This window comes from Salarias fasciatus, assembly GCF_902148845.1.
Source record: "Salarias fasciatus chromosome 23 unlocalized genomic scaffold, fSalaFa1.1 super_scaffold_20, whole genome shotgun sequence".
NCBI lineage: Eukaryota > Metazoa > Chordata > Actinopteri > Blenniiformes > Blenniidae > Salarias > Salarias fasciatus.
In genome coordinates, this window is record NW_021941230.1 from 10,169,756 (window position 1) to 10,194,161 (window position 24,406).

At 45.8% G+C, this 24,406-nt stretch overlaps 1 protein-coding gene across 2 annotated transcripts in view; it reads right to left on the reverse strand.

Moving 5' to 3' along the window:
- Positions 1-6,009: 6,009 nt before the first annotated feature.
- The window catches only part of LOC115383789 (interleukin-1 receptor accessory protein-like 1), a 209,549-nt gene continuing 191,152 nt past the window's right edge, over positions 6,010-24,406 (reverse strand). Inside the window, exons 8-12 of one of the 2 annotated variants that reach the window (XM_030085972.1) lie at positions 20,868-21,013; positions 16,968-17,114; positions 11,929-12,099; positions 9,989-10,033; positions 6,010-6,739 (exon numbers count right to left, since the gene is read on the reverse strand). In XM_030085972.1, coding sequence (XP_029941832.1) covers positions 6,012-6,739; positions 9,989-10,033; positions 11,929-12,099; positions 16,968-17,114; positions 20,868-21,013 — 1,237 coding nt within the window. In that variant the 3' untranslated portion in view covers positions 6,010-6,011. The remainder of the gene's footprint in view (positions 6,740-9,988; positions 10,034-11,928; positions 12,100-16,967; positions 17,115-20,867; positions 21,014-24,406) is intronic. The other variant, XM_030085973.1, reaches the window with a different exon arrangement.

The following is a 24,406-nucleotide window of genomic DNA, read 5'->3' on the forward strand; positions in this document are numbered from 1 at the left end:
ACTGTTTTTTAGGACTATGTGCCACCTGTCTCACTACAGTCACAGTTAATGACTTCTAGTTGTCGAGAATTATCACAAAAGACTGAGTAACAATTAATCATTTTATTCCTTTCACCAAAGTATTTCCTCAACAAATTGCCACATTGTTGAAGAAAAAGTGTGAAAAGCATGTTTTGTGATGCAGGTGAATTGACAGGTATTGACAATGCAATTAAATGTGGTTAAAAAAGGAAATATTACATTGTAGGTGCTTTAAATACCTTTTAAACAATAATTACAGTAAATTTCTTTCAGTTTCGATGATGTCTTCTCTTGGCCAGCAGAGGGCGGTGTTACTCTGTCAGTATTTTCAAACGGACAAACTTGAAATATAACTGCTTCCTGTTTCATAACAGACATCACAGACGCAAACTTTGAGATGTATATAATGAAAAAAAAAAAAAAAGATACAAAGAGACTCGTTTAAACACGAATTGCAGTCATATTTGGTGTTACATCAATAAAGTACAATTGAATTTATAACTTTACCAAATTAAAGTTAATCATGTCAGAAGATATGATGTATGGATTTTTTTTATTTTCTAATCTCTAACATGGTATTCATCAGGGTATTTACTGCTCTGCGCTGGGCTCAGAAAATCACCTGTTCAGGAGACCCAGATTCATCATTTGGATTATTTTTTATGATTTAAAAACTTTTTTTTTAAATAAAAAAATAGGCTAACACAGATTTTCTTTTATTCTTGTGGTCAACCCAACTCCAGTTGACAAAAATATCAAACATTGCTTAAAAAAAGCACATTTCCCACTGCATAAAAATGATTAAATCTTGAATTGAACTCGAAGATTCCATCTGCTATTTTCAATTTCTTTCGTTTAAACAGGATTCAGAGGCTCAACGTGTTTCTGGGTTCCTCCAAATTGTCCCTATTTGGAGGGTGGAGGCTTCCATTCTGCACAATTATAGGTTTCACATTACCTAAAAATAAATAATTAGAGAAAGATTCCAGCTGGGGCAATTTAGAGATGGTGTGTGTGAGTTTTATCATGACTGAATGATCCTTACCCATCACCCCACTTTTCCCATAATGGCTCCAAATTGGCTCTCTGTTCTCCCAGCATGCCTTGCGAGAGGATCCTTTCCTGGGTGCGCGGTGCGGTTCCTCCAGCAGGGGGCAGCATCTGACATTGAATGTGTGTGTGTGTGTGTGTGTGTGTGGGACCCCCTCAGACACATCCTTGATGTGTTCAATTAAGAAGTAAAAACAGCAGATAAGCCGGCTGTGTCCTCCTCACCGGGATCAATATGCAGCGAGCGCCGGGCTGCGCCCGCATCGATGCCGCCGCCAAATAATAAGTACAGTTGGAGTGTTTCAGGTAAATTGCAGGCCTCGGCGAAGCAATCAGTGATCCGTGACCTTTGCATCTTGCGCGCTCACACGCAGGCAATTATGCCTAGTGAGTTCGGAGTGACTCCAAAAGTGGGTTAACAGCAGCCTGCATCCACTCTGGAAATACGATGTCTCTCTCTCGCTCGCTCTCTCACACACACACACACACACTGCTGCCACCTATCCGTGTACAGACAATTGGCCTGGTTCTTGGAGTGGAAGACAAGTCACGCAGGGCAAAGGAGCACTGAGCTCTGAGTAACAAGGCCCTGTGGGACATGGGGGGAGAGGGGGGGCGTCGGGGGCATGGTATACCTGCCAGCATGAGTAATGCTCCTCAGCAGTGTGTGTGAGTGTGTGTGTGTGGACAGAGGTGGAAACAAAACATCTGGACATCACCACGACTTATGGCGAGAGACTACAATGAAGTGAAAATGATTCCATTTGAGTGGAAAGTGACTGAACTGCCCCACAAACACACACACACACACACCATATGGCGACACATCGACTCAGATGACAACATCTGGCGTCTCTCTGCATTCATGCGAATGCAGTTCAATGTTACAGGAATGATGCTGCAAAACAAGACTGGCTATAGGGAGTGTGTGTGTGTGTGTGTGTGTGTGTGTGTGTGTGTGTGTGCAGGAGGCAGCTGCTCCAGCTCCACGCAGGGAAACAGCATTCTGACTCATCTGGCACCGACAACTTCTTCTCCATCTTTGAGCAGCGTGTTGGAGACGCTCGCTCTGGAGCAAAGCGACGGCGGCGTCTCACCGCGGAGATCCAAGCGGACTGTCCCTCAAGTGTCTCTAAAGACCACAGCAGACAAATCAGGCTGAGCATCTTAAAAACCTCATGTAAAAATATCCATCTTTTCCATGAAACAGCCACACATACAAAAGAAAAGTATATAAAGTAAAATGTCCTCCTTATGATCATCCACTACCTTCTTATATTGACTAAAAGTTACTTTTTTTTTTCATTGTTTGGCTGTTCTTGACTCTCACGTTAAGAAATTATAGGTGTGAAATACCAGATGTGACCACCAGATGTCACTGTATGACAATAGACAGTTGCTACAGTCTGACAGAAAATCCTTTAGAATAGCTTTTAAAAAATAATCTAGGATAAGTGGGGGAACTGCTCTGACTAAAAAGACTGAAATGTGTGTATTCAGTCGTCTACAACCATCAAAACTCCAAAATTAAGGAACTAAAAACTCCACTGTTAAATATTTTCAATTAAGTGAAATCACAACTTTATCCAATAAAACCAATGAAATTCGGATCATTTATTAGTTGGCTGCAGTGGCGCTCGACACAAAGGTTCCCTTACAGGCTTTTTTCAGATAGCTAAGCGAAATAGTTTTCATACATGATTTTTTTTCCTATGAACTTTGACCCCTCCTTCAAACTCAAACGACCTCATCATTCCAGACGAGAGCGCCAAGGCTAATTAACACCGTCGGACTCCTTTTCTCTCCGCATCAGTTTTCTCAGCTGCAGTTTGAACGAACTGGCTAACTCCCGCTAAAAAGCGAGCGTCGAAAGAGGACGCCGCCGCTGCGCGGAATGAAAACGTCCCGTTGTGCCAGCTGTCCTCGCAAACCGTCGGCGAAAAGGTCGCCGAGGTCAAAGCAACAATTGGGACACGGACCGTCCTGATTCAGTCCGAGTTGAAAAAGGAGACTTATTGATTGTTGTTTCAAGGTTTTTACGGGAGACGGAAAGAGTTATGGCAGTCGGGGGGTTCGGGGGGGGGGGGGGGGGGGGGGGGGGTTACCTTGGCTCACTGCCAACGAAAAGCCATCCGGGCATCGTCAGCAATCTAGACCGCCGCTCCATAAACAAAGACAGGCGTCTGGCATTGTTTAGCAAAGCTCTCAGCTTACACACACACACACACACACACACACACACACACACACACACACACACACACTCAGAAGTGAGAAATCACATTACCATAAATGTGTTTTTTTATTATTAATAACAGTATCTCTTTTAATGAACATTGCAGATACATAATAGAAAAAAAAAAAAAAGAAATCCGAAAACAGGAGAGACGTCGTCTCGAGAGTCGTGAAAGTGCCTGGAATAATTCTGTGCTATATATTGTTATTCGTCGCCGTTCCCCGTCAGAAACCAAGTCGGCTCGTCTTGAAACTCAGGTGTGTGTGTGTGTGTGTCATCCCGCTCGGCCTCGGCGGCGCCCCTCTGTGACTAAAATGACCGTTGGTTCTGGTGAATATGGCTCGATTGTCTCCACTGTGATCACGTTATTGTCTTGATTATATTTACACAACGCCATTTCAGCCTAAAAGCCTTGCACTACTTTTTGTGAGCGAGATGGATTAAGAAAGATCTATCGGTTAATTAAAAAAAACAAAAAAAAAAAACATTGAATACAATTTTATTGAAATCCATACCTGCTTCAACAGATTCGATGACAGTAAGATTGAGGATTAAAAACACTACTTTTCAATCGCTTTGCATATTTTGTGGAACTAAAATGAGAAATCCACGGCAGGTATTTTAGTCTGAGGTCGGCGCCTTGATTGAAACGGATGATGTGGCACAGCTGCAGGAGGAGGACGTAAACAGGACGCCTTCACAGGTCTGAGTGGATGTGTGAGAATAGCTCTTGATTGGACCGATTCGTCACCGGGAGAGAGAAAAAAAGAAAAAAAAAAATAAATAACACCACGGTGGAGAACAGCTCACTTCAGCTCGCTTTGGTTCTGTTGTGTTTCTGGGATTTTATTTGCATTTGAACTACATTCTGTTTTCTTATGCTTTTCTGAAAGGAGACAAAATGTCTAAATCAACGGTTCCCGAGCTTCGGAGGCTTTGCCTTCTCTCTCAGGTTTTGGCACGCGTCAAGAAAAGCAGGGAACGAACGTCGGGTCCTAACGTTGGGGATTGTGTCCGATAAAGTGCGTCGAGACGACTCGAGTGGACGAAATGTGCTCTGAAGGTGAAACCGAATGCTTTTTGATCCTGGGAGGGTCCGCCGGCGTGACGTCAGCTGGGGCGGAGAGATAAAGACTGGGAGCCACTGACCGAAAAGTCGAAGAGGTTTCAAGGAGTTTCCTGGATTCCTCTTTCTGATGGGAAAAGCCCTATTTCACTGATCTCAGTGGGGGAGGGTGGCGAACAATTAACCAAGCTGTCACTTTTCACGAGGGGGCGGAGGACGGTCTGAGCCTGGTTTTCGGTTCCTGCGGGGGAGAAGGCAGATGCGTTAAATGCTTCGGCTGACGTCTCGTCTCGTCTCTGTCCTCCGTCCGCGTTGACATCATCATCGTCGTTGTCGCCGCCGCCGCCGTCGTCCCCCTCCGACAGGCCGTGAATCACTGCAGTGAAACATGATGTGGAAAGCCCGAGCCGAGCGTCTGAAATGTCAAAACTCCCCCCCACCCTGCTTTCCCCCCCCCTCCCAAACAATGAAAACATTTTTCTCTTGCAATAAGACATTTAGTGAATGACCTATTAGAGTGTTTTTGTGAGCTATGCAGTTCCACACAACAAAACTTGGTTCTTTTTTTTTTTTCCATTTAAAACCATATTCCCCCCGGATTCCTTCTATCAGAAACATTATAGGTATAACTTCTCTAAGCAAATATCCCTCGGTTACAAAAATAGACTTTTTCCTCATAAAATAATACACATAATTACTTTTTCGGTGATATAATCATCTGTTAAGGTAAATAGCAAGGCTGTTTTTTCTTCTTCTTGTTTTTCTTTTTAAAAGTAAATGTTTTTTTTTTTTCCAGTGAGAGAAACAGAGAGATGTGAAGCCTAGCACCATGTTCCGTGTTCCCCTCCTCAGCGTTCGTCGGTTTCGGACACGCTCGCCTTTAAAACCCCGACCTGCATCCCTGGACTTCGAGTTTTGCATATTCTGGTTGAGCCCAAGTCCGAATCTTACTCCTCCTTGTCTCCCGAAGACTTTTTTTTTGTTTGCCCCCCCCACCCCCCACCCCCAACCCATCCCTCAAAACACAAAGAAACCCCCAACGCCCAAAGCTGTAAAAACTACACCAGCCGACAAATTAAGATAAAGGTAACAACAGGTAGAACCAACACATCTCACAGGCCATTGCTTCACTTTTTGTACAAACAAAAGAAATTAAGAGAGAGAGAGAAAAAAAAAGGAAGAGTCCCAAAACAAAGAAGTTCCCAAACACTGTTGCTACAAAGAATTAGAAAAAGGTATGTACAGGACCCTGTATTCCTTGACTCTCTGGGTAAATGATCATCGGTGTTGGCTTTGTGTTAAGTGAGTGTTTGTATACAGGCATACAAAAGAAGTTCTCCTTGCTTTCTGTTTTAGTTCAAGTCTTAAAAAAACAAAACAAAAAAAAAACAACAAAAGCTCTTATTATTGGCTCAAAACAGAAGAAAAGAAACAAAGACCCCCCCCCCAAAAAAAAAAAAAAAATCCAGCTCCAGTTTGTGGGTGTTTACCCCATCGCCCCCCACCCCACCCCCCTCCCCTCCCCTGTTGTTTCCTGGTGCAAATTCAACAGCAGCAAGTAGCTTAGTGCCTTTTGGGGTCGGCCTGGCTCCGGTGCCTCCGGGGTCCGGGCGCCAGAGGTGAGTCCCCCCGCCCCCGTCACCAGATGACGCTGGATATACTGGTCTCTCTGGGAAGCAGCGGCAGCATGGCGTTGTTTCCGTGGCCCTCCTCCAGACTCTGCTGCCGCGGCGACTTGGCCTGCGGCCGCTGGCCGTTGATGAGCGTCATGGGGATGTTGCAGTAGGTGTGCTGGTTCCCGAGGGCGGACAGCGGCGGGAGCGTGCCGCCGGGCGGCAGGTCGTAGTCGTAGCTACGGTAATAGTGTTTCTGCCTCATCTGGGTGTGGCAAGAGTTGTGAAACGTGGAGCGCAAGTCCGGGTGTGCCGTCGCCATGGCGGTGGAGGTGGCCGCCGCCATGGAGATGGCCGAGACGGTCTGGAGCTCGCCGAAGGGGCCCTGCTCGCTCACGTCCAGCACCTGCTCGTGGGAGATGCTCAGGGGCTCCATGCGCTTGAAGGGCATCTCGTAGAGCAGCTGCTTCCAGAACTTGGAGTTGAGCTTGTTGCTGGACGGCCCGCGCCACTTGATGACCGTCAGCATCTTGATGGTGTGTTTGAGCGCCTCCACCTCCTGGTAGTTCATGATGCCGCGCAGCTCGGCGCACTCGATCAGGATGACCTTGATCTCGCCGGTCACCAGCATGTTGCGCAGCCGCGTCTCCAGCTCAAAAATGCTCCAGCCCCTCCGCACCACGTAGCTCGGGGTCATGACGATGATGAGGCGCTTGCTCTGATCCACACAGCGCGCCACATCCTCGATGTACGCTGCACACAGAGGCAAAGACAGAGCTGCGTCATTCCTCACAATCGCTACTCACCAACCACAGCAAATTTCACCGCCTGGCCTGGGAGCTGTGTGTATGAATCTCAGTTCATGCGTGCGTCTTCAGATCTGTGTGTGTGTGTGTGTCTTCAGATATGTGCAAACACTAGAAAAAAATCCCAGTGCAAAATGTTTGTGCGTGTGCAATTTGCTCCTCTGTAATGAGATTTGGGCACCTCAGACAAACCTCGGCTCTTTTTCACAGATGAAATCAAAAGAATCAACTTGTTTGCTGATGACACTGCGGTAATGAGTCTGAACCTTCACCGGAGAGGAGACAATGTTCGGTAACTCCTTGATTTCTTTGTATATATTCCAAACACACAACAGTAAGTTTGACAACCCCTGCTGTTTATTTACTTTAAAACTGTAAAAAAAAAAAAAAGCATTTAAATTGAAAATATGAAAGTCATTTTCTGCAAATTACGAAATGTAAAGAAAAAAATCTAACAAGAAGTGCTTTACAGTTTGTTTTTTGTTACAGATTCTTTAACAAGTGTACTTCAACAATTTAATATTCCAGGAAAATATCTTTCACGAAATTATCCTTCCAGAAAACCTTGACCTTAAATATCGGTTCAAATCTCGTACTTCTCAATTCCCTGAGTCTTGACTTGCAGGCTCACCGTCTAATCTATGAAGGCTGCATCACTGCTAGGTTAGTTCAATCGTAAAACTACATCAGACTATGATGATACTTTATAAATTATTCCACTTTCTGGTATTAGGATGCTGAAGCATCACAGGAAATCGGAGGAGAACAAATCAAATTACACAAGCACAGGGTTTGTTACTCGAAAGCAAAATAGTATGTGGTCGCACCCACAAATTCCAGGACGGACACACAAATATCAGGTACGTACAGATCAGTGTACACACAAATGAAGTTACAGACACACACTCCAGATGATGCGCACGCAAATCGAGATTCTGACAAACGAAAAATTTACTGAGCGGCTGTTTTCGCCGCAGCTGTCTGTGTGATTCAGTTAGCGAAGGCCTGTTGAGCAGTATCACATCTCCCGGCCTTGTAGCGACCGAGCCATCAAAGTTTCAAGCAAATCCAATTAACTTTTGGATGGAGACGGTGTCGTGTTGGAAAAACAAGATTTCAGATTGAAGATCTAAAACAAACCGCACACATCTGATGGATTAAGAAATGTACACTGGCGCTATAAATTATTCCACCGTCTGGTATTAAGATGCTGAAACATAAATGAGGACAGAGTGTGTGTTATTACACAACTGCAGACTCTGTAGTACTTAAGAAGTTTATACGAGGACCAAACAAGGAGAGGCATCGGTTTTACGCACAACATCCAACATGAAATAAGACAGCGGTGCCAGTTTCTATTAATCTTTGTCATTTCAGATTAAACCCTGTGAGATTTCACACTACAAACACCAGCGGAGTGTATAAACGTTGATGTGGTGATGAGCTTTTCTTATCTAAAGCAAAGACGAAAGAGCAGCGTGGGTCCGAGAAAGAATGGAAGAGGTTTCTCTTCCAAATCAAAGTATGTGGGAAAGTGTGATCCGAGTAAACTTAGCTCCACTGAGCAAATCTTATCTTTCATCTTCGCGTGAAAAGAACCCACAGGAAGGAATAAATGGAGACTTTATAATTAGCTAATGAGCTGTACTTTCATTTTACGTTTTGGATTGATTAGCCTGGAAGTAAATCTGCCCTCTTGGGGTGGCGTCGCTTTTATAGCCGTATAGATTACACTCCTCCATTCACAAGCTTTACAATCAAACGGCTGCGTGTGTAATAATCGATTCACGTCCACATAAAATCTCAATCAATGCTGAATTACAACGGGGCAGGAAATCACTGTGGCTCTGGGCAAAACATGAAAAATCAGCCCCACAAAAAAAAAAAGAAAAGAAAAAAGTTTTGACCTGACGTTGTGTGATCGGTACTGCGGTATCGATATCTAAAAAGCTTAGTGTGCTGTTCCGAAAGAGGCACGATTGTTGCTGTCTGTGGTTTGTGAAGTCTTTATATGTTTCTCAATTTTGTTTGCTTTCAACACTGCCCCCATGTGGCTACCAGTGGAATTGCAGCATGAAAGCCACATTTGTTAGCTTCTGGAAGACGGAAAGAAATACCGATAAAAAGAAAGCGTACGGATGTAAGACTTTGTAACACTGAGCGTGAATGCAGGAAAAAAAAAATATTGCTAGTTTAATATGGCACATATTTTAGGTGCCATCTTCCCTTGACTTGTTGATATATTAATAAAAAAGAAAAAGGTAAAATTTGATGAGAATATTTTAAAAGTTTGGTGCAGAAAAACAGTAATGTCTATACGGTGGACTTTTTTTTTCTTTTTAAATCTATTGTTATCTGTCAGAGATGAACTCCAGCTGTTTCAGTTTTATTTTTTATATCTTGTAAATAAAATTCTCAAATTCTCATTCTACCTTTTCCTTTTTTTTTTTAACAAATATCTGATTAAAAAAAAGAGTGATCTAACCCGATCTAATGTGTAATCCAGTGTCACTAGAGTAAAATAAACAAGGCAAATCAAAATCTCTCAGTGAGACTAACACAACACAAACAGCCTCAAAACTTCCTTTCCACCTCCTGGTGATCGTTCACCATTTAGTGGAGACATTCCTGTACAAACAGAGCAAATGGGGCAGATTTTATCACAATATGACATCAATTCCCAGATTATTTCTGTCAAATTGTGCTTTCCAGATTGATTTCAGACAAATTAACCCATTAATGAACCTTTTTCTCTATTGGCTGGTTGCGTTGTGATACGTCTCCACATATTACAGACTCAAACACCCAGAACTCTGTGTTGTTAGTTACTCGGGTTAAAAAGTAAAGAATTGCTGGCAAAACTTTTCAGTAAGTTGTGTGTCGAAATGAGTTTATAAGCTGCGGCTAATGGTTTAGCTACATAATTCATGAAGGAGGCTTCATAGATCAGTGAATGCCGCCCGAGAAGAAAATTAAAAACACCAATCATGAAAGATTCATCACTGATCTCTGAAGCATAAATAAAGTTGTTAACCAGCACTCAAACCATTAGTAACAACCCATAAGGCCTCATGGCGCGTCGCGACGTGCTAGCAAGGTTATCCTCCCGGGCCGGTCCGTGTGTGTGTGTGTGTGTGTGTGTGTGTGTGTGTGTGTGTCAGTGTGTGTTTGGCACGAGCGTCAAGAAACAAAGTACCTCTAAGTAGTCTTGTGTCATCCTGGAAATGATCATTGGTGAAACCTAAACATAGATATTTCAATTGGAAAAAGTGGGATCAGCAGATTCGGCAGAACATGGGAGTGCATCAAGAACAGTTTCGGTCGAGGTGGGGACTCTGGCATAAACTGCGCTCTGTCCACGCAATGGTCGGCTGAATCGCGCTTTCCAGTTTATTCCAGTTTAATATGGGACACGTAGCATAAAAAAGCAAAGGCTGTGGGGAGGCGAGCCGAGTCATGCTCGAGAAACACAGATTCTGCGCTCGATCAGGATGTGAGAAATATGCTTCAAAAAAAAAAAAAATATTCCAGCGCGCTGCGGAATCAACAGCTCAGGAGGAGGATTGTTGGCACATGCGGAAATCCCCGAATGGCCAAACTGTGTTTATCTATAGTGTGGATTATGCTTTATTACATCAACTGTTGAGATGCTAACGCGCTCCCATTGGGGGCTAAATGTTTACACGTCGGCGCAATAAAGCGGCCGAGCCAGGATTGTGGCGGGCGCTCAATCCTTGCATTTTTATGCCATTTTTCCCATATTACCACAGTCCCCCTTCGCATTGAGCACATAATCACAGCAAGGGATTTTCAGTTTATAACCTTGGCACAACGCCACTTGAGGAGGAACATAATTAGTGATGGCGGTATGTGCGGGGAGAGAGACAGGCGGATGCAACTGTTGGAAAAAAACGGGGGCTAATAACATGATGATATTATCAAACTCATCTGCGTGATGAGTTAATCAAAGATAAGCATGGCGGGGGCATGGGGGGGAAGGCTCCATTAGAAATATACTGTGGTAAAACATGCATTAAGAGCCATGCATAACGAGATTGTTGATTGTACAGCTGACACCATTACACAGCGGCATGCAGAGGCGCACTTGCTATGGAGCTGGATCAGGAACATGGACTGTAATAATAGGTTTGGCTCCTCCGGCTAATTGCGTGGCACATATATAAGACATAACGCCTCCCACAGGTTTTAAAGCTGTGTAGGTCGTGCTCTTTAAATACTTCTGCGCAAAAAAAAAGAATGAACTTCTGTGAGTCTAGACCTTTTTCTGAGGTGATAATGTGGCGCTGAGCGGAGGCACATTAGTCATTTGCAGCCAGGACGATGTAAAGTACAAGTATAAAGGCGCATCAAATAGAAAAAAATCTTCCAAGTACGTGTAGCTGTCTTCCATTTCACTCTGATTCTGACAAATAATCCACGTACAAATATCTGAAAACAACCTGACCTTTCTTGTCAAACAATAAAGAAATGTTATCTTTTTATTTAGAATTTAATCTAAGAAATGTGACTATTATACACAACATTTCATGAATTTCTATTATTTTACAAACTGCATTCATCTTCAAGGACATTTTGTAGATTAATTTAAAGATCTTTTCTCAAATTTGTGTAAAATGTAGGGTTGAAGTCCTCATTCAAACATGCACTGCGTGTGCTATCTTTGGTTAACCTTTTCAGACACACTCTTTGTTTTTATTCCGCAAAACTTTAAAAACTTTTGTGCGATAGAAAAGCCGTCATGTAGTCTAAATTTGAGCTGTCTGTTGCAGCTGACTGGTTTTTCCATTTTTTTTTTTTTTGCCAGTAAGTTGTTGACGGGAATAAAAAAAACAAAAAACAAAAAACACACCAAGCTATTTGCTAAACATATTTGTTGCGCTTCCTAATCCAAAAGCTGAAGCCGGGTACCTGGAAGGGCCCCCCTGCTGATCCAGCGGTTAGAAAAAAGCAGTGATGGTCTCGCGGGTGTGGTGTGGTGTGCGGGACAGAAACACGACACACAAGGCATCACCGGCAACGCCGCACTCGGACAACAAGCCACACGAGCAACACCAAGCGACAAGACATTCGAACACAACTTTTTTTTGGCACATCGCCGTGAGAGAAAGAGCTTACTTCCTGTGGGGATCAAGTCCCTGTCTGGAATGAAGAGTTTATACCCATAATGCTTCTCCAGCACGTCGGGGAGGATCTCCAGGGCAAAGCGCTCCTCCTCTCGGGTCTCCTGGCTCCACTGGTCCGGGTCCACTTTGGTGTAGGACAGGTAAGCGTCGTAGTCCTTGTTATCTGTGGGAAGACGAGCGCACGGAGGTTGGAAGACACACACACACAAACACACACACACACACACACAGTGACATTGGCGAGATGTTTGCGCAGCAGCCTTTATTGTCCTTGGATTCTCCAAAGCAGGGCCTTTCATTTAGTTTTATAATCCCTGCTCTCAAGCAGAGGCAGGAAAATCAAAGCTCGCTCTCGGCGTGCTGAATAAACACAAAGACTGTTCCCTTGAACGCTTGCATCACCGCATGTACGGGCTATAAAAAGCCGCCCAAACCACTCTGCTCCAATTAAATGTGCCTATGTTATATGACTTCGACAGAATGTTTCCTACTTTAGTCAGCAAAGTTATGCGCTGCTGTACTCCTGATGCCCACAATCTATTTTCAGAGCGGTGCGGGGAGAGCCATTCATTCGCTGGGAGACTTCAGTGGGACGGGACGCCTCCATTACGCTGACCTCTGGGCACCTCTGCCCATCCGAGTGCTTTTCATTACAGCTCCGTCCCCGCTGACGAATAACGCCGCCTTGATGGCTGCTTTTGCCCACTGCAGGCAAAACAAATTAGGCTCGGGCCCGAGCTAAACGCCCGGCGCTGCCCGCTAGGCCGGCAACGTTGGCGCGGCTCCATCACCCACATGAAAGCTCTGATTGATGACGGATCTGAAAGGACAGGGCCGAGAGAGCGAGAGCGAGGAGAGAGGGAAGACTTAATGTTTCTCCTTAAGCCGCGGCGCGGCGGCAGAACGGGAGGCCTGGAAGTGAGACATCCCGGAGCGCCCGTCCACTACAAGAGGCCGATAATGGCCTCTGGCTCCCGAAAGCAGCCGACTGGAGCCGCTCGGCGCTACTTTTCCTCTTCAGCGTGAGCGGCGATGACAAACATTGCCTTTCTAATCAGGAAAGAACAGAAACTCAAAGCCCCAGACCGAACGCACCGCTGTTGTCAGCTAATTCTGAAGGCTTCGTGAAGACCACTTCATTGTTTTTCAGGATTAGATTTATTAGCGGTAATCCCTTCACTCGGGCGCACGGCGCAGCACGAACTGGTAAGAACAGGTAAACAAAACTCAGATAAACTTCGGGGGCTTTTATTAGTTGAGCCGCTAAAAGCACTAGCGTTCTCCAGAGAGCCTGAAACTCTTGTGTTTGGGCCAAATTCTCCCGAAAAATGATGATGAACCGCTTCCTCTGATTGAAGGTTACTCAACTCCTCCACGGCTAAAAACATTCGTGCACACCGAGCAGAAATGTTTTGGCTTTGAACTTCGCTGGATTTTGGCACAGTTTCGATCCAATTAATGTACAGCGCTCAGACGTTTGGGCAGAAATGTCCTACTCTGTCTTGAAATCATCCACCAGCAGCATTCTGGGAGTTACTCATTTTATTATTAGTCCGAAAGACAGAAAGGAAGTTCAGCTTGCCTTTCGCCTCATGGAGAGTTTAAATCTTATCAACAATTATCAATCACTTTGGAGTTTTTATTTTTTTTTTTCTCTCTCTTTCTTTTAGCTCTGGCATCAAAGGACTGTTAGAAAAAGTCTTTAACTTCTGAGATTAGAGGAGAAACAGAGTTTTCCTTCTGGGCAGCAGCGGTGACGTCTCCCTCGGGGATCACCTTCAACAAACTCCTCTGTCTTTCTGTTTCACGGCCAACTTTCTTCCCCCGGACGGCACATCTGTGCGGAGTCTGGTCCGGAGGCAGGTGTGCAATAAATTTTTGCTTTTATTCTTTTGCGAACAAGAAGATCAAAGTGGTCTTTGGGGCAAATACAGCAACACTTTTCATCGGGACGCCTTTTTTTTTTTTTTTTTTTTTTTTGTTTCCTGTTTCCCAAAGAAAACGCTCTGCGATGCAAAAAAATAAAAAAATAAAATAGTAAGCGTTTGGAGCAGGTCAAACTAAATTCCCTTAAATCCTGTTTTATCAGGCTTCTTCTTCACCCTCCACAGGCTTCTCATTTACCACATGGAACATTTCCAAACCGCTCCAGATGAGCGTTATCTTCTCTTTGACCCGAGGCTGATCCGGTGTGTGTGTCGTATTTCGGGGTCACGCTCGTTTGGAAACGGATGATTCTGGATTCTGTGTGTTTTCTTATTCAGTTTAAAACCGCGCAGAAGGCGGGAGGCATCAGAACCGCGACGCTCCCGAGCTGCGGCGCGAAACGCAGCCTTTGAGGTAAACTCATTAGAGAGTTCCGAACTGCGAGTTCCTGCCTTCGTTATGACACACTCCGTTATCGTCGGTGCGACACGCGGCGGCGGCAGCCGTGTGGCGACGTTTAACCGGAGACGGAAGCAGAGTGGGGGAGGTGGACGGGTTCAGACGAGGGGAGATGACACAAGGTAATTCTCAGGATTTCTTTCTTTAATCTTTTAATATCCTCTCAATGCTACACTATCTGGGCTGCGAATGTCAACAAGATTCACTCGCTTCCCACTGGGCGATCTTGATATTTGCCATTCTGATGTGACGCGGTGTAATTAATCGAGCTTTCGAATTCATTCTACAGCGGCGGGGAGATGTAAAAGGAAAAAAAAAGAAGAAGAATTGAAATGTAATTTTGCTTCGACTTGACAGTGACTCGGATCTCCCGCGCCGTTCCTCCCTGCTGGCGTTTCCACGAGAGCCGCGTGGGCGGATCGGGGGCTATTTTAGTGGCCGCGATTCACTCCCGGCGAGCGAGACGAAAAGACGGGAGGAGAGGGGAGGAGCTGAGGGCGAAGCGACCCTCTGGGGTTCACAAGTCCGACGCAAACAGAGTGCTTCGTTTTTCTGTCATTTAATTTTTTAAAAAATCTATTCTAAACTGCTCTGAAGGATTCAGGTTTATTATTATTATGTTTTTTTTTTTTTTGCAGCAGCAGTCCATCTTCACTTTGCTGATGAACCAGGAAGCATCTCAGGATGCGAAAACCATTAATGCTCAAGTGTCTCCAAACTCCTCATAACTCCGCGCCACGCCGACATCCGTATTTATGGCGCCGGTGCTGATGAGTTCCCACCTCTTTGTCAAAGCGCCGCGCGGCTGTTGTCGCCGCGAAGCCTGTTATTGATTCCACTGACACCCACACAATGCGACAAGCGAGTGGTCTTTAACTAAATTGTGCCGCTGACAAATAGCTGACAGCCCGCCGCGGCCGCTGTTACGTAAAAGCCTACAGTTTTACATCTGGCAAGGAGAGGTAGAGGCAGGCAGCCGTTCATTTAGCGCTCGGAGTGGCCGCAGTGAAACACGAGCACTTTCCTTGGCGGGAGTGTGTTCGGCGCTACGGAAACAAAAAAAAAAAAAGAATCTTCTCAGTGCACCCGAGACGCTGGCTTAAGGGCTTTATTGATGAAAAATGCACACGGCTTTATCTTACATGCAGCGATTTCAACCCCGTCAGTGGTTACCATAGCGATGGGATCTCGGTTAACTGCCTCCCGCCACTGCTGGGTGACGGCTGCGCTCCCGTCCAATTGGCAGCCTCGCTCGATTCCTATTTAATGCCCGATCTTTTCGCCGTCCACCTCGCCGGCGCGCTGTCAGTGGGGCTGCCCGGGCCGGCTCGCCAGGTGCGATGGCGGCGAAGAGATCTAATCGACTGCGGCGTGCAGGAAAGTATCGGGGGGGGTCTCCCGAGAGCTCCAGAGGCAGCGTGCTGTGTCTTATTGAACCTGATTCCCTTATACCGGAGAACAAATTGAAAATCTGTTTCTCTCTCCGAGCACTCACTCGGGTGGCGCAATTAAAGGAGACAATTGCTGTTTGGCATTAAGTCCGAGGCCCGACGTTTCTCTCCCTTCTTTTTTTTTTTCCCCAACATAACCGCCTCTGGGCCATCCATTACGGCGAAGCTCCCCTTTCTCAAGGGCCGGAAGCCCGACGTAGCCGGAGGTAATGGCTTTCATTGAAATGTGCGACGTTGCGGCCGTCAGAGTTAAGCCGAGCCGGGAGAGGAAGAAGCGGGGTTACAGAATGCTTTTCCCCTACCTTCCAACGCACATAACTCTCTGGCTGTCTTTCTGCTGCGCGCAGTCCCTCAGCCTCTCTGAACTAATCTCATTCCCCCTGAATTCATTGCGGCGCCGCTACTTGAGAGACTCATTACGGGGGGAATCAAATTAAAACTTGCTCCTTGTCTCAGTGTGATGCGTTCTCGAGCCAAGACTCATCCACCAGGCCCAATCAAAGGCTTCCCCCTCCTCCGTCTTAACAGCTAGTGATGGGGTTCTCGGGAGTTAATGTTTTCTGTCTGACGCACGGCGCTGTGTTATGATTGGCTTTACAGCGAGCGTTCGGCGGAATCCATTGGCCTTTCACTCGCGGCGCACGAGAAACGTGACGCGCGGGCATCGGCGCAGACCCCCCCCCCCCCCAGCAAAACTTTGTAGATCCCAACAAAAACACGTCTGTAAGTATCTAAGCTGGCCTGCTTGATTAAAAACAACACATAAACAGGATTCGAGGGCATTTCTGGATTTCCGATAATGAATTTCTCTGTGTGTGACTGAAGCTATACCGCGGCTCGATTCGGGGGGAGTGGCAGCAAAATCTGATAATTTGCAGCTATTAAACTCCGCTGTACGCCGCTCCAGTTAATCAAAGTTGTGCGACCGCCCTCGGGAGAGAGACGCACACAAACACACACACACACACAAAGCCACAATTGCACATTGTGTTGCCCTTAAATCTCAGCAGAAGCATCAGTTTCAAAGAGATGCTTTTGCTTCTGTGATAATGTGATAATGAGGAAACGGCACTTGGAATCAGCTGCTATATTCGAGACAGGTTTTTTTTTTTTCCTTCCTCTTTTCAAGCTGAATTTGGACGCAATTTGAAACGCCGCGGCGTAAAACAGGCCCCCGAGACAATCGACACCTTACCGCCGTCGATGTCTTCGCTGCCGAAGTGGTTCCGGTAGAAGAGCATGATCTCAATCCTGTAGCACTTGTACAGCGTCACCAGGCAGATCAGCAGCATGAGGATGGCGCCCAGACCTCCGGCCAGCTCCACCGTGTACATCAGCTCCGCTAGCGTGGAAACACACACAACGAGAAACAGAGTTTTAACAGTCCGTTCGAAGGAAATCGAAGAAATAAGAGCAGTCCTTCGCAGCTTTGCATGCGGTAAATCAACCGAGTGTGAAAAGAAAACAATTTTTATTCTTTTAGGACTTTTCTTTAAATATTAGAGCTCATTTATGAGGTGACCCTTGACCCTACCAGCTGAATAGGATGATTGTCTGTGATCAATTCCCGTCATCGCAGCCTCCCTTCGGAGTCTGCACCGGCGCGGCCGGGCCCGCCTCCGACCGCCGGTGATCCACATCCTCCGCAAAATGTCACATTTCGATTTTTTTTTTTGTTTGTTTGTGACGTGCTGGTCGCGCTTCCTCGGAAAAGCACATCAAATGTGCTTTTAACATTTCCTGACGGTTCATCGAGCGCTCTGAGAGACTTTTTACCGTCGCATTAATCATTTTGTTTTATTGAAATCTAACTGGAGACATTTGATACTGTCACGCAGTTCCACGTCCCGTCTTTCTGCCCGGATGGTGCGAGAAGGGAGGGGGGCGGATTTGCGTCCCACAGCAGTGCATCAATCAAAAGGTAATGAGCTTTTGTTAAAAGACCCCGTGTTGGGGAAATTACGTGTCGCTGCCTCTGCATTTGTTTGCCGAAAAGGCTTTTTACGCAGATCTCCGCATTCAGTCAGCCGGTGTCACTTCTCCTTCCTCTTCTTCTCCGTCTTCCGACGGCTGCGGGATTGGATCCGGATGGAGTCAAACTGGAACGAGCGGCCCGCCGGCTCCGCCGCGGAATGAGAGAAAGCACGAGGTAAGAGGTGCGTCGATATCATGTGACAGATCCGAGCGCGGCGCTTATGAAGATCGGTTGGGTGCGCGGGGCGCGGAGACGCGAGGCTCTCGGCGGCCCGGCGGATCGAAGCTCTCCGATCCGCGCGGCAATCCGTCTTCGCCGCCGCCTGACACCAACTCATAAACGCGTATAAATGGTAAGCGGTCGCTACGGACAAGATGCAGGACTTCTAACGCGATTAGGCGGAATTGTGTTACTCCGAAAGGTCCGGATCGGGAGAAGATTACAGTCCGGGCAGGATGAGAGACGATTCTTTACTCTACAGGACAGCAGACTCCATCAGGCGCCACGGTCTGGTGAGTAGCCTTGAAAACCCGAGTCGTGCGCCTCGTCTTTCATGAACATGTTTCTTTCTCAAGGCCCCCCTTTTCGGTTGTCACTCCATCTTTTGCACATTTCCTCTCGGCTACGCCTCACAAACCCTGGGTGGTCAGCCTTCATTGGCTGACTAATGGACAACAGTAAGGGGCTGGACGGACTGCAGTGCTGCACGCACACACACACACACACACACACACACACAGACACACACACACACACACACACACACACGTGCACGTAAACATGCATGGCCATCCATCTCCGGCTGCACGTTTAACCTCGCCTGAGCGCGCAATGCCCGTCCCACAGCAGCGGCCGTCAGGCTGACAGCTCCCGTGATGAAGGATGATGTTTCGGGGGGCGCTAAACGAGGACGGCCCGCGCCGCTACATCTCGCCCGCCCGTCCGTACGAGACGACCTTCAGCACAAAACTTGCATGTGCCGCAAACGGGAGAGCGAGCAGAAAAAAAACTCGGGGCGGGAGAGAGCGGGCCAGCCGGCTGGTTGTTCCCGTCCCGCTCCTGCGTCCGAGGCCCGAGAGACGCCGCCGCGAACTGCCGACGCCTCCGCGCTAACCCCCTTTCGCCTCGCACGCCCGGACGGGTTCTCGGGAAGCCAGCTGCTCCTCCGGCAGCACAGATTACAGCGGAGGAGGCCAATTCTTCACCGCCTGGCATCCATATTGTGGCGGCGCTGCAGTGGGACAGATTAAGACAAATTAGCTCTTGACGACTGGAAGGCTGGATTTGATGGAGCCACATGGCATCGTGCGATTCATCATCCTTTTTCTCTGCCTCCATTTCTGCATCTCTCTCTCTCTCTCTCTGTTGAGGGAGGGCGATAAAAAGAGGAGAGAAGCCAGAGTGCTGCTCACTTTAGCAAACTGAGAATCTCCTTGAATCGGGCGTGCAGGCGGCGACTCACCGACGCTGCAGCCACACATGTTCAGGTGTGTTGCGCATGAGGCCGTGCAGTGGATCAGTCTTTATTTCTTCTGTTTTATAATGAATTTTTCATGATTAGTTTTATTTGGAGAGGTCAGTTTCTAAGATTTGTATTATTATTAATATATTATTATTAGTGTTTAGTTTGGAGTGATATTTCCTGTCTTCACGGACTGAGCGCCGCTCCCGTCAAAAGCGCTCACAGAAACGAGCGAGTGGAAACCTCGGCTCTCCGCTGAGGCCCTCGACTGCAGTCCCACTTTCTCATGTGGCCCCCTCGAGAAAATTAATCGCGCATCCCCTGATGTGGAGGAAAGTTGGTCAGGAAGATTTGAAGGAGCCGCAACTTCCCGTCTTCAAGAAGTTGCGCGCCGAGTGGAAATGAGGACGGCGCCTTCACGCCGCGATACGTACGAGCGGAGACATATTCTGACTGATGCCGAGCGGCTCAAAAGCATCTGCGAGTGCGAGCGTGGTACAGAGAGGGACTTCAGATGTGCTCGCAGCGAAGGCGACCAAATTCATTTGGAGTGTACGGAAAAGCTCGTGGTGCATTTTGAAGTACACACGCATCACGCCACAGAAAGCGGAGAGGAAGAAGGAGAAGAAGAAGAAGAAAAAAAAAAAAAAAAAAAGTCCAGGGACGGATGGAGGAGCATGGAAAAACACGTCTTGCAGGACCCTGCTAATCTTCCCCGGTTTATTCGGAGGTTCGGCTGCGCAGCATAAACCCCTTTAATATGGCAAATGGAGGGGAACTGGGCTGGCATCAAAGCTGGATCCAAAGCTGAAAGCTTAAAAGAGAGGAAAATATCTTACTATGTAAATGTATTCAACTCTGACAACTTAAAGGCTGCAAAAAAAAAAAAAAAAGAAAAAAAAGAGTCCCCTCCCCCCCTTCAAGCCTCGCTAAAAAAAAAAAAAAAAAAGAAGTCTCACTTATGTAACCGTGCTCAAAAATGTGCATCTCGATCTAAAAAACATCACGGAATCAAGTTTCAAACAGAAATCAAAAGCTCTGAAATGTTTGCCGGAGTGTAACAGAGCAGATTTCGGGGGGGGGGGGGGGGCAGAGGAAACAGTAGCCGGTGATGAAAGTGCGGAGAACGTCTGAGTGAGAGTTCAGCCATCAAAGGAGGATTTGTGTGCATGTGTGAGTGCTGGATGGAGGGGGGGAGGGAGCGAGGGAGGGAGGGAGGAGGTCACTGCCAGACAGTCAAACAACTTGTCTGGCATCACAACAGCGAAAAGCTGCCTCCTTCCAAAAGCTATTTCTCTTCCCTGTGCAAGCTAATGCTTCCTCAGGCTGCGGTGGATGAATCGGCTTTTTGCACTATCTACCATACTGTCCCATTTTTATTTCCTTGTCCCCTCCCCAAGGCAAAAAACAAGAAAAAAAAAAAAAGAAAGCAAACCCTGGTTAATTCCCAGAATCCCGCTGGTAGTTCCTCTTTGTACCGCAGCAGATTCACTCCATTGTCAGACTGAAGGCCTCTGGTATTAAATGGTGTTTTTTTTTTTGTTTTTTTTTTCACCTCCAGAGCAGCAACACGCCACCGTTAAACATCAAGGCTTCCTTATTCGTGGCGGAAAAGGATCTGCTGGATCAAGGGATCTGAGCGCAGGGGTCCCACTCACCTTTCTTGGCCAGCTGGATGTTGGCCTGCCGCCGCCCGTAGGCGTTCTCCACGTAGCAGGAGTAGTTTCCCAGGTCGCTCTCCTCCAGGGACTCGATGGTCAGGGAGATGGAGACCTCCTGCTCGCCCAGGTGCTCCCGGATTGTCCTGCAAAAGGGGGCAGCAGAGAGCGCCGATCCGTCAACTCAGGGACTGACGCAGCAGTTTGAAAAAATGCCGATCGACTGTTTGTCAAATGTCAAAGTCAAACTGTTTCTATTATTATATTATATTATGTGATGTCCTATGATGTATGATTTTAAAACTTGTTAATAGTTAAAAAGGGGTAGGAATCTCTAAAAAGTGTTTACTTCTTCCTACTCCTTTTTTCGATCTGTGCTGTTATGTTTTGTTTTTTTTGTTTTGTTTGTTTGGTTTTTTTTTTTTTTTTCTTTGATTCGCATTAACTTTCCTTTTTATCTTTTTTCTTTTTATACATGTTCGAAAAATAAATAAATTCATTCATTCATTCATTCATTCATTTCTCAGAGCAATCACACAACATCCAAAGGGAACAAGCTGCCTTGAATTCATGGGCAGGTAAACTTCCACGGATGCAACAACTGTATTTTTTTTAACAAGGTTTCACAAAATAAATAAAAAATTAATTAAAAAAATAAGCGGCAGACTTTAGAAATAGTAATTTCTCTTTGATTTGGCTCCAAACAGATCAGACAGCACTGATGTTTGAAGCGTTTTTAGAGCCGATGAAAGGAAAATTCACAGTTCGAGCCAAACGTAAGTGCGGATCAAGACGAGCTTGACGGTGGACGTCGTGCGTCGCTTCACCCGGAGAGGCCGACCGACGAGCTGCTACCTGCTTAAAACTTTTTAGACTTCTTGTTTGGTAAAAAAAAAATTAATCAATCTAAGCCAAAACACAAGGCGTTTGGTAAAAATTGAACAACACGACTTCAAACATCTTCCCGGCCGGGGAGTCCGACCGCCTCATTACCGACTGTGAGGTGCACATCAAAGTGGCTTCTGGCAGGCTCACTTTTCAGAAGTCTGATTGAGATGAGGAAGAAGAAGAAAACAAGCGCGGAACAGAAGAATCCAGACTCTGAACATCTGAAAACAAGCAGAGCTGAAGCTAGGCTGGATTTTTTTTTTTTTTTTTTTTTGTACTTGCAGGTATCTTCGCTGATTACAGTTTGGAAACGGTGAAACAATAAAAACCAACTCGGTGACATGACTGTGGTGTCAAACATATGAACCATGGGTTAAGACTGGCCCTCCAAGGTGATCATTTGGGCCCAGCGATGAAGAAAAATTCAAACTTTCAAAAGAAGTACTTGCTGTTTCTGACTGTAAAGTAAAACAACAACAAAACAGCTTCTGTTGTGAATAGCATTTCACAGCAAAATTTGCTGCATTTTTTCAATTGGGACAAAATTAAAAGCAACAAGCTGTCTCCTTTTGGAATATTTAGTTATGTATTTGTTTCATCCCCAGCTTCTTGGCTCCCTCATTGTTGCTGCTCCACCAAGAACTAATGACTAAATTACAGAGTTGGGGTCCGTTACTCAAAAAAGTAAAAAGTTACCCGTTGCTCGTTACTTTTGAAAAAAGTAGTGCCTTACACTACTTGATTACTCCATGGAAATAGTAAAGAAGTTACACTACTCGTTACTGCATAGTGCTCCGCATGTGCAGGTCTGTGTGTATCACGTTATTTTAGCTGATTGAAAAGAAAACACGTCTTTTAAAATGTTTTATATCCGTTCTGATTTACTTCACGTGCTAATACGCTGTTCCCTGGACCACTGGAAGGAGTATTTTGTCCACTTTCGACAGTCCGGCTCTGTTTCCTATTGACTTCCAGCAATTGAGCTAAGCTAACTACGATGCTAACAGCTGGGAACCAGCCACTGGACCAAGAGACACAAAAAGGGTATTTATGAGCTTGTCTAACTGTGTCAATGATAGTGAAAGGACGTGGGTCCAAAATCTTCAGAGTATTCCTTTAAAAGGGGCATTTGCAGTAGGACGGAGTGCAGTGTTGTCAGTGGGGCACAAATTTACATAAGGCAACCAGTTTTACTTTGACAGTTCCATCAGCCCTGACCCGGAAGAGATAGCGAATAGTTGCCTGTATGGCCACCGTTCTATCTACTGGTGGTAATAGAAAGAACTCCGCTTAAATAATAATATTTTGGTTGCTCTATTTGCAGTCAGTGTAAAAGTAACGACCGTAGCGTTTCATTTGTAACTCCAGTTTAACTACCAATCTAGGAGTAGTGCTGTTACACTACTCGTTCCCATCAAAAGTAATTTAACTACTTGTAACGTTCGTTACTTGTAGTTATATACCCAACTCTGCTAAATTAACCATTTTTGAGACAACAGAATAAAAACTAATCATGCAAAAGAGACAATTTGTGGGGATTTTACAGCATTTCATGCTAAAAAATTGCATTTAATTTGAATTACCCACAAGCTCATTGAACTGTTTAACTACCTTGAAACACTTTTGAGCTCAAAACTGGTGAAAACGCTAACTCTGAAAGCATTTGGCTGTGGAGAAAGAGTCCCTAACCACTGATTTACGGACACTCCTTCAGCGTCGCTCAAAGCTCCAGAATTTGCTGACGCTGGAATCGACGCCGTTCAGAGGTGCTGCGTTCGAGACCATCAGTAAAACGCGGCTCCGGAGGTGGAAGCCTGATCGTCCGTGACTGACAGGAAGCCGACATCATGTGAGTCATGACACATTTCCCCCCGTGAAGAACGCTGCTCCACTGACTCGCCGAGCCTCTTGACGCTGAGCGGCTGTGACATGTTGGTATGGGGATAATAGCGCGACTGTCACGACGCGCTACGGCGCCGACCTATCACACAACGTTACGCCAGGAGGGGTAAGAGCGAGACCCAAATAAAAAAGAAGAAGAAGAAGAAGAAAAAAAAAAAACAGGACTCCTTTGATGTTTTGTTGTTGTTGTTGGGAGGAATTCAGACATTTTCCAGAAATTGAGCTCTCTCTAGAGCAAAGACGTACAAAAAGGAAGTCTGTCTTTTGTCATTCTGTTGTGTTAAAAAAAAGAAAAAAGAAAAAATCAGTTTTTATCAGTCTCTCCTATCATCATCTGTGTTTTACTCATTGCGATAAGACACAAACAGAGCATCTACATCTGCAGTGCAGGAACTCTTTGAAATGTAGTTTTGTGCATTATTTGCTGCTAAGTTAAGCTAAAAATCTGCATTTAAATAACTAAAAATGATGGATGCACGGTTCAACTTGTGCCACAATGTGTCACTTTTTTTTCCGTTACGGGAGAAAAAAAAAGAAAGGCACATGTCGAGGGAACGTTAGAGTGCATGATACAGTGACTCCTGCAGGATGAAGAATTACAAACAAACACTTTTCGCCTCGCTAATCCAAGCGAGAAATCCAAAAGCTTATTTATAAAAGACTTTGTAATAAATCCCTGTGACAAAATGGAAACAAAAAAAAAAAAAAAAAAAAGGCAAAACAATGGCGCTAAAAAAGTTGGGCTTCTC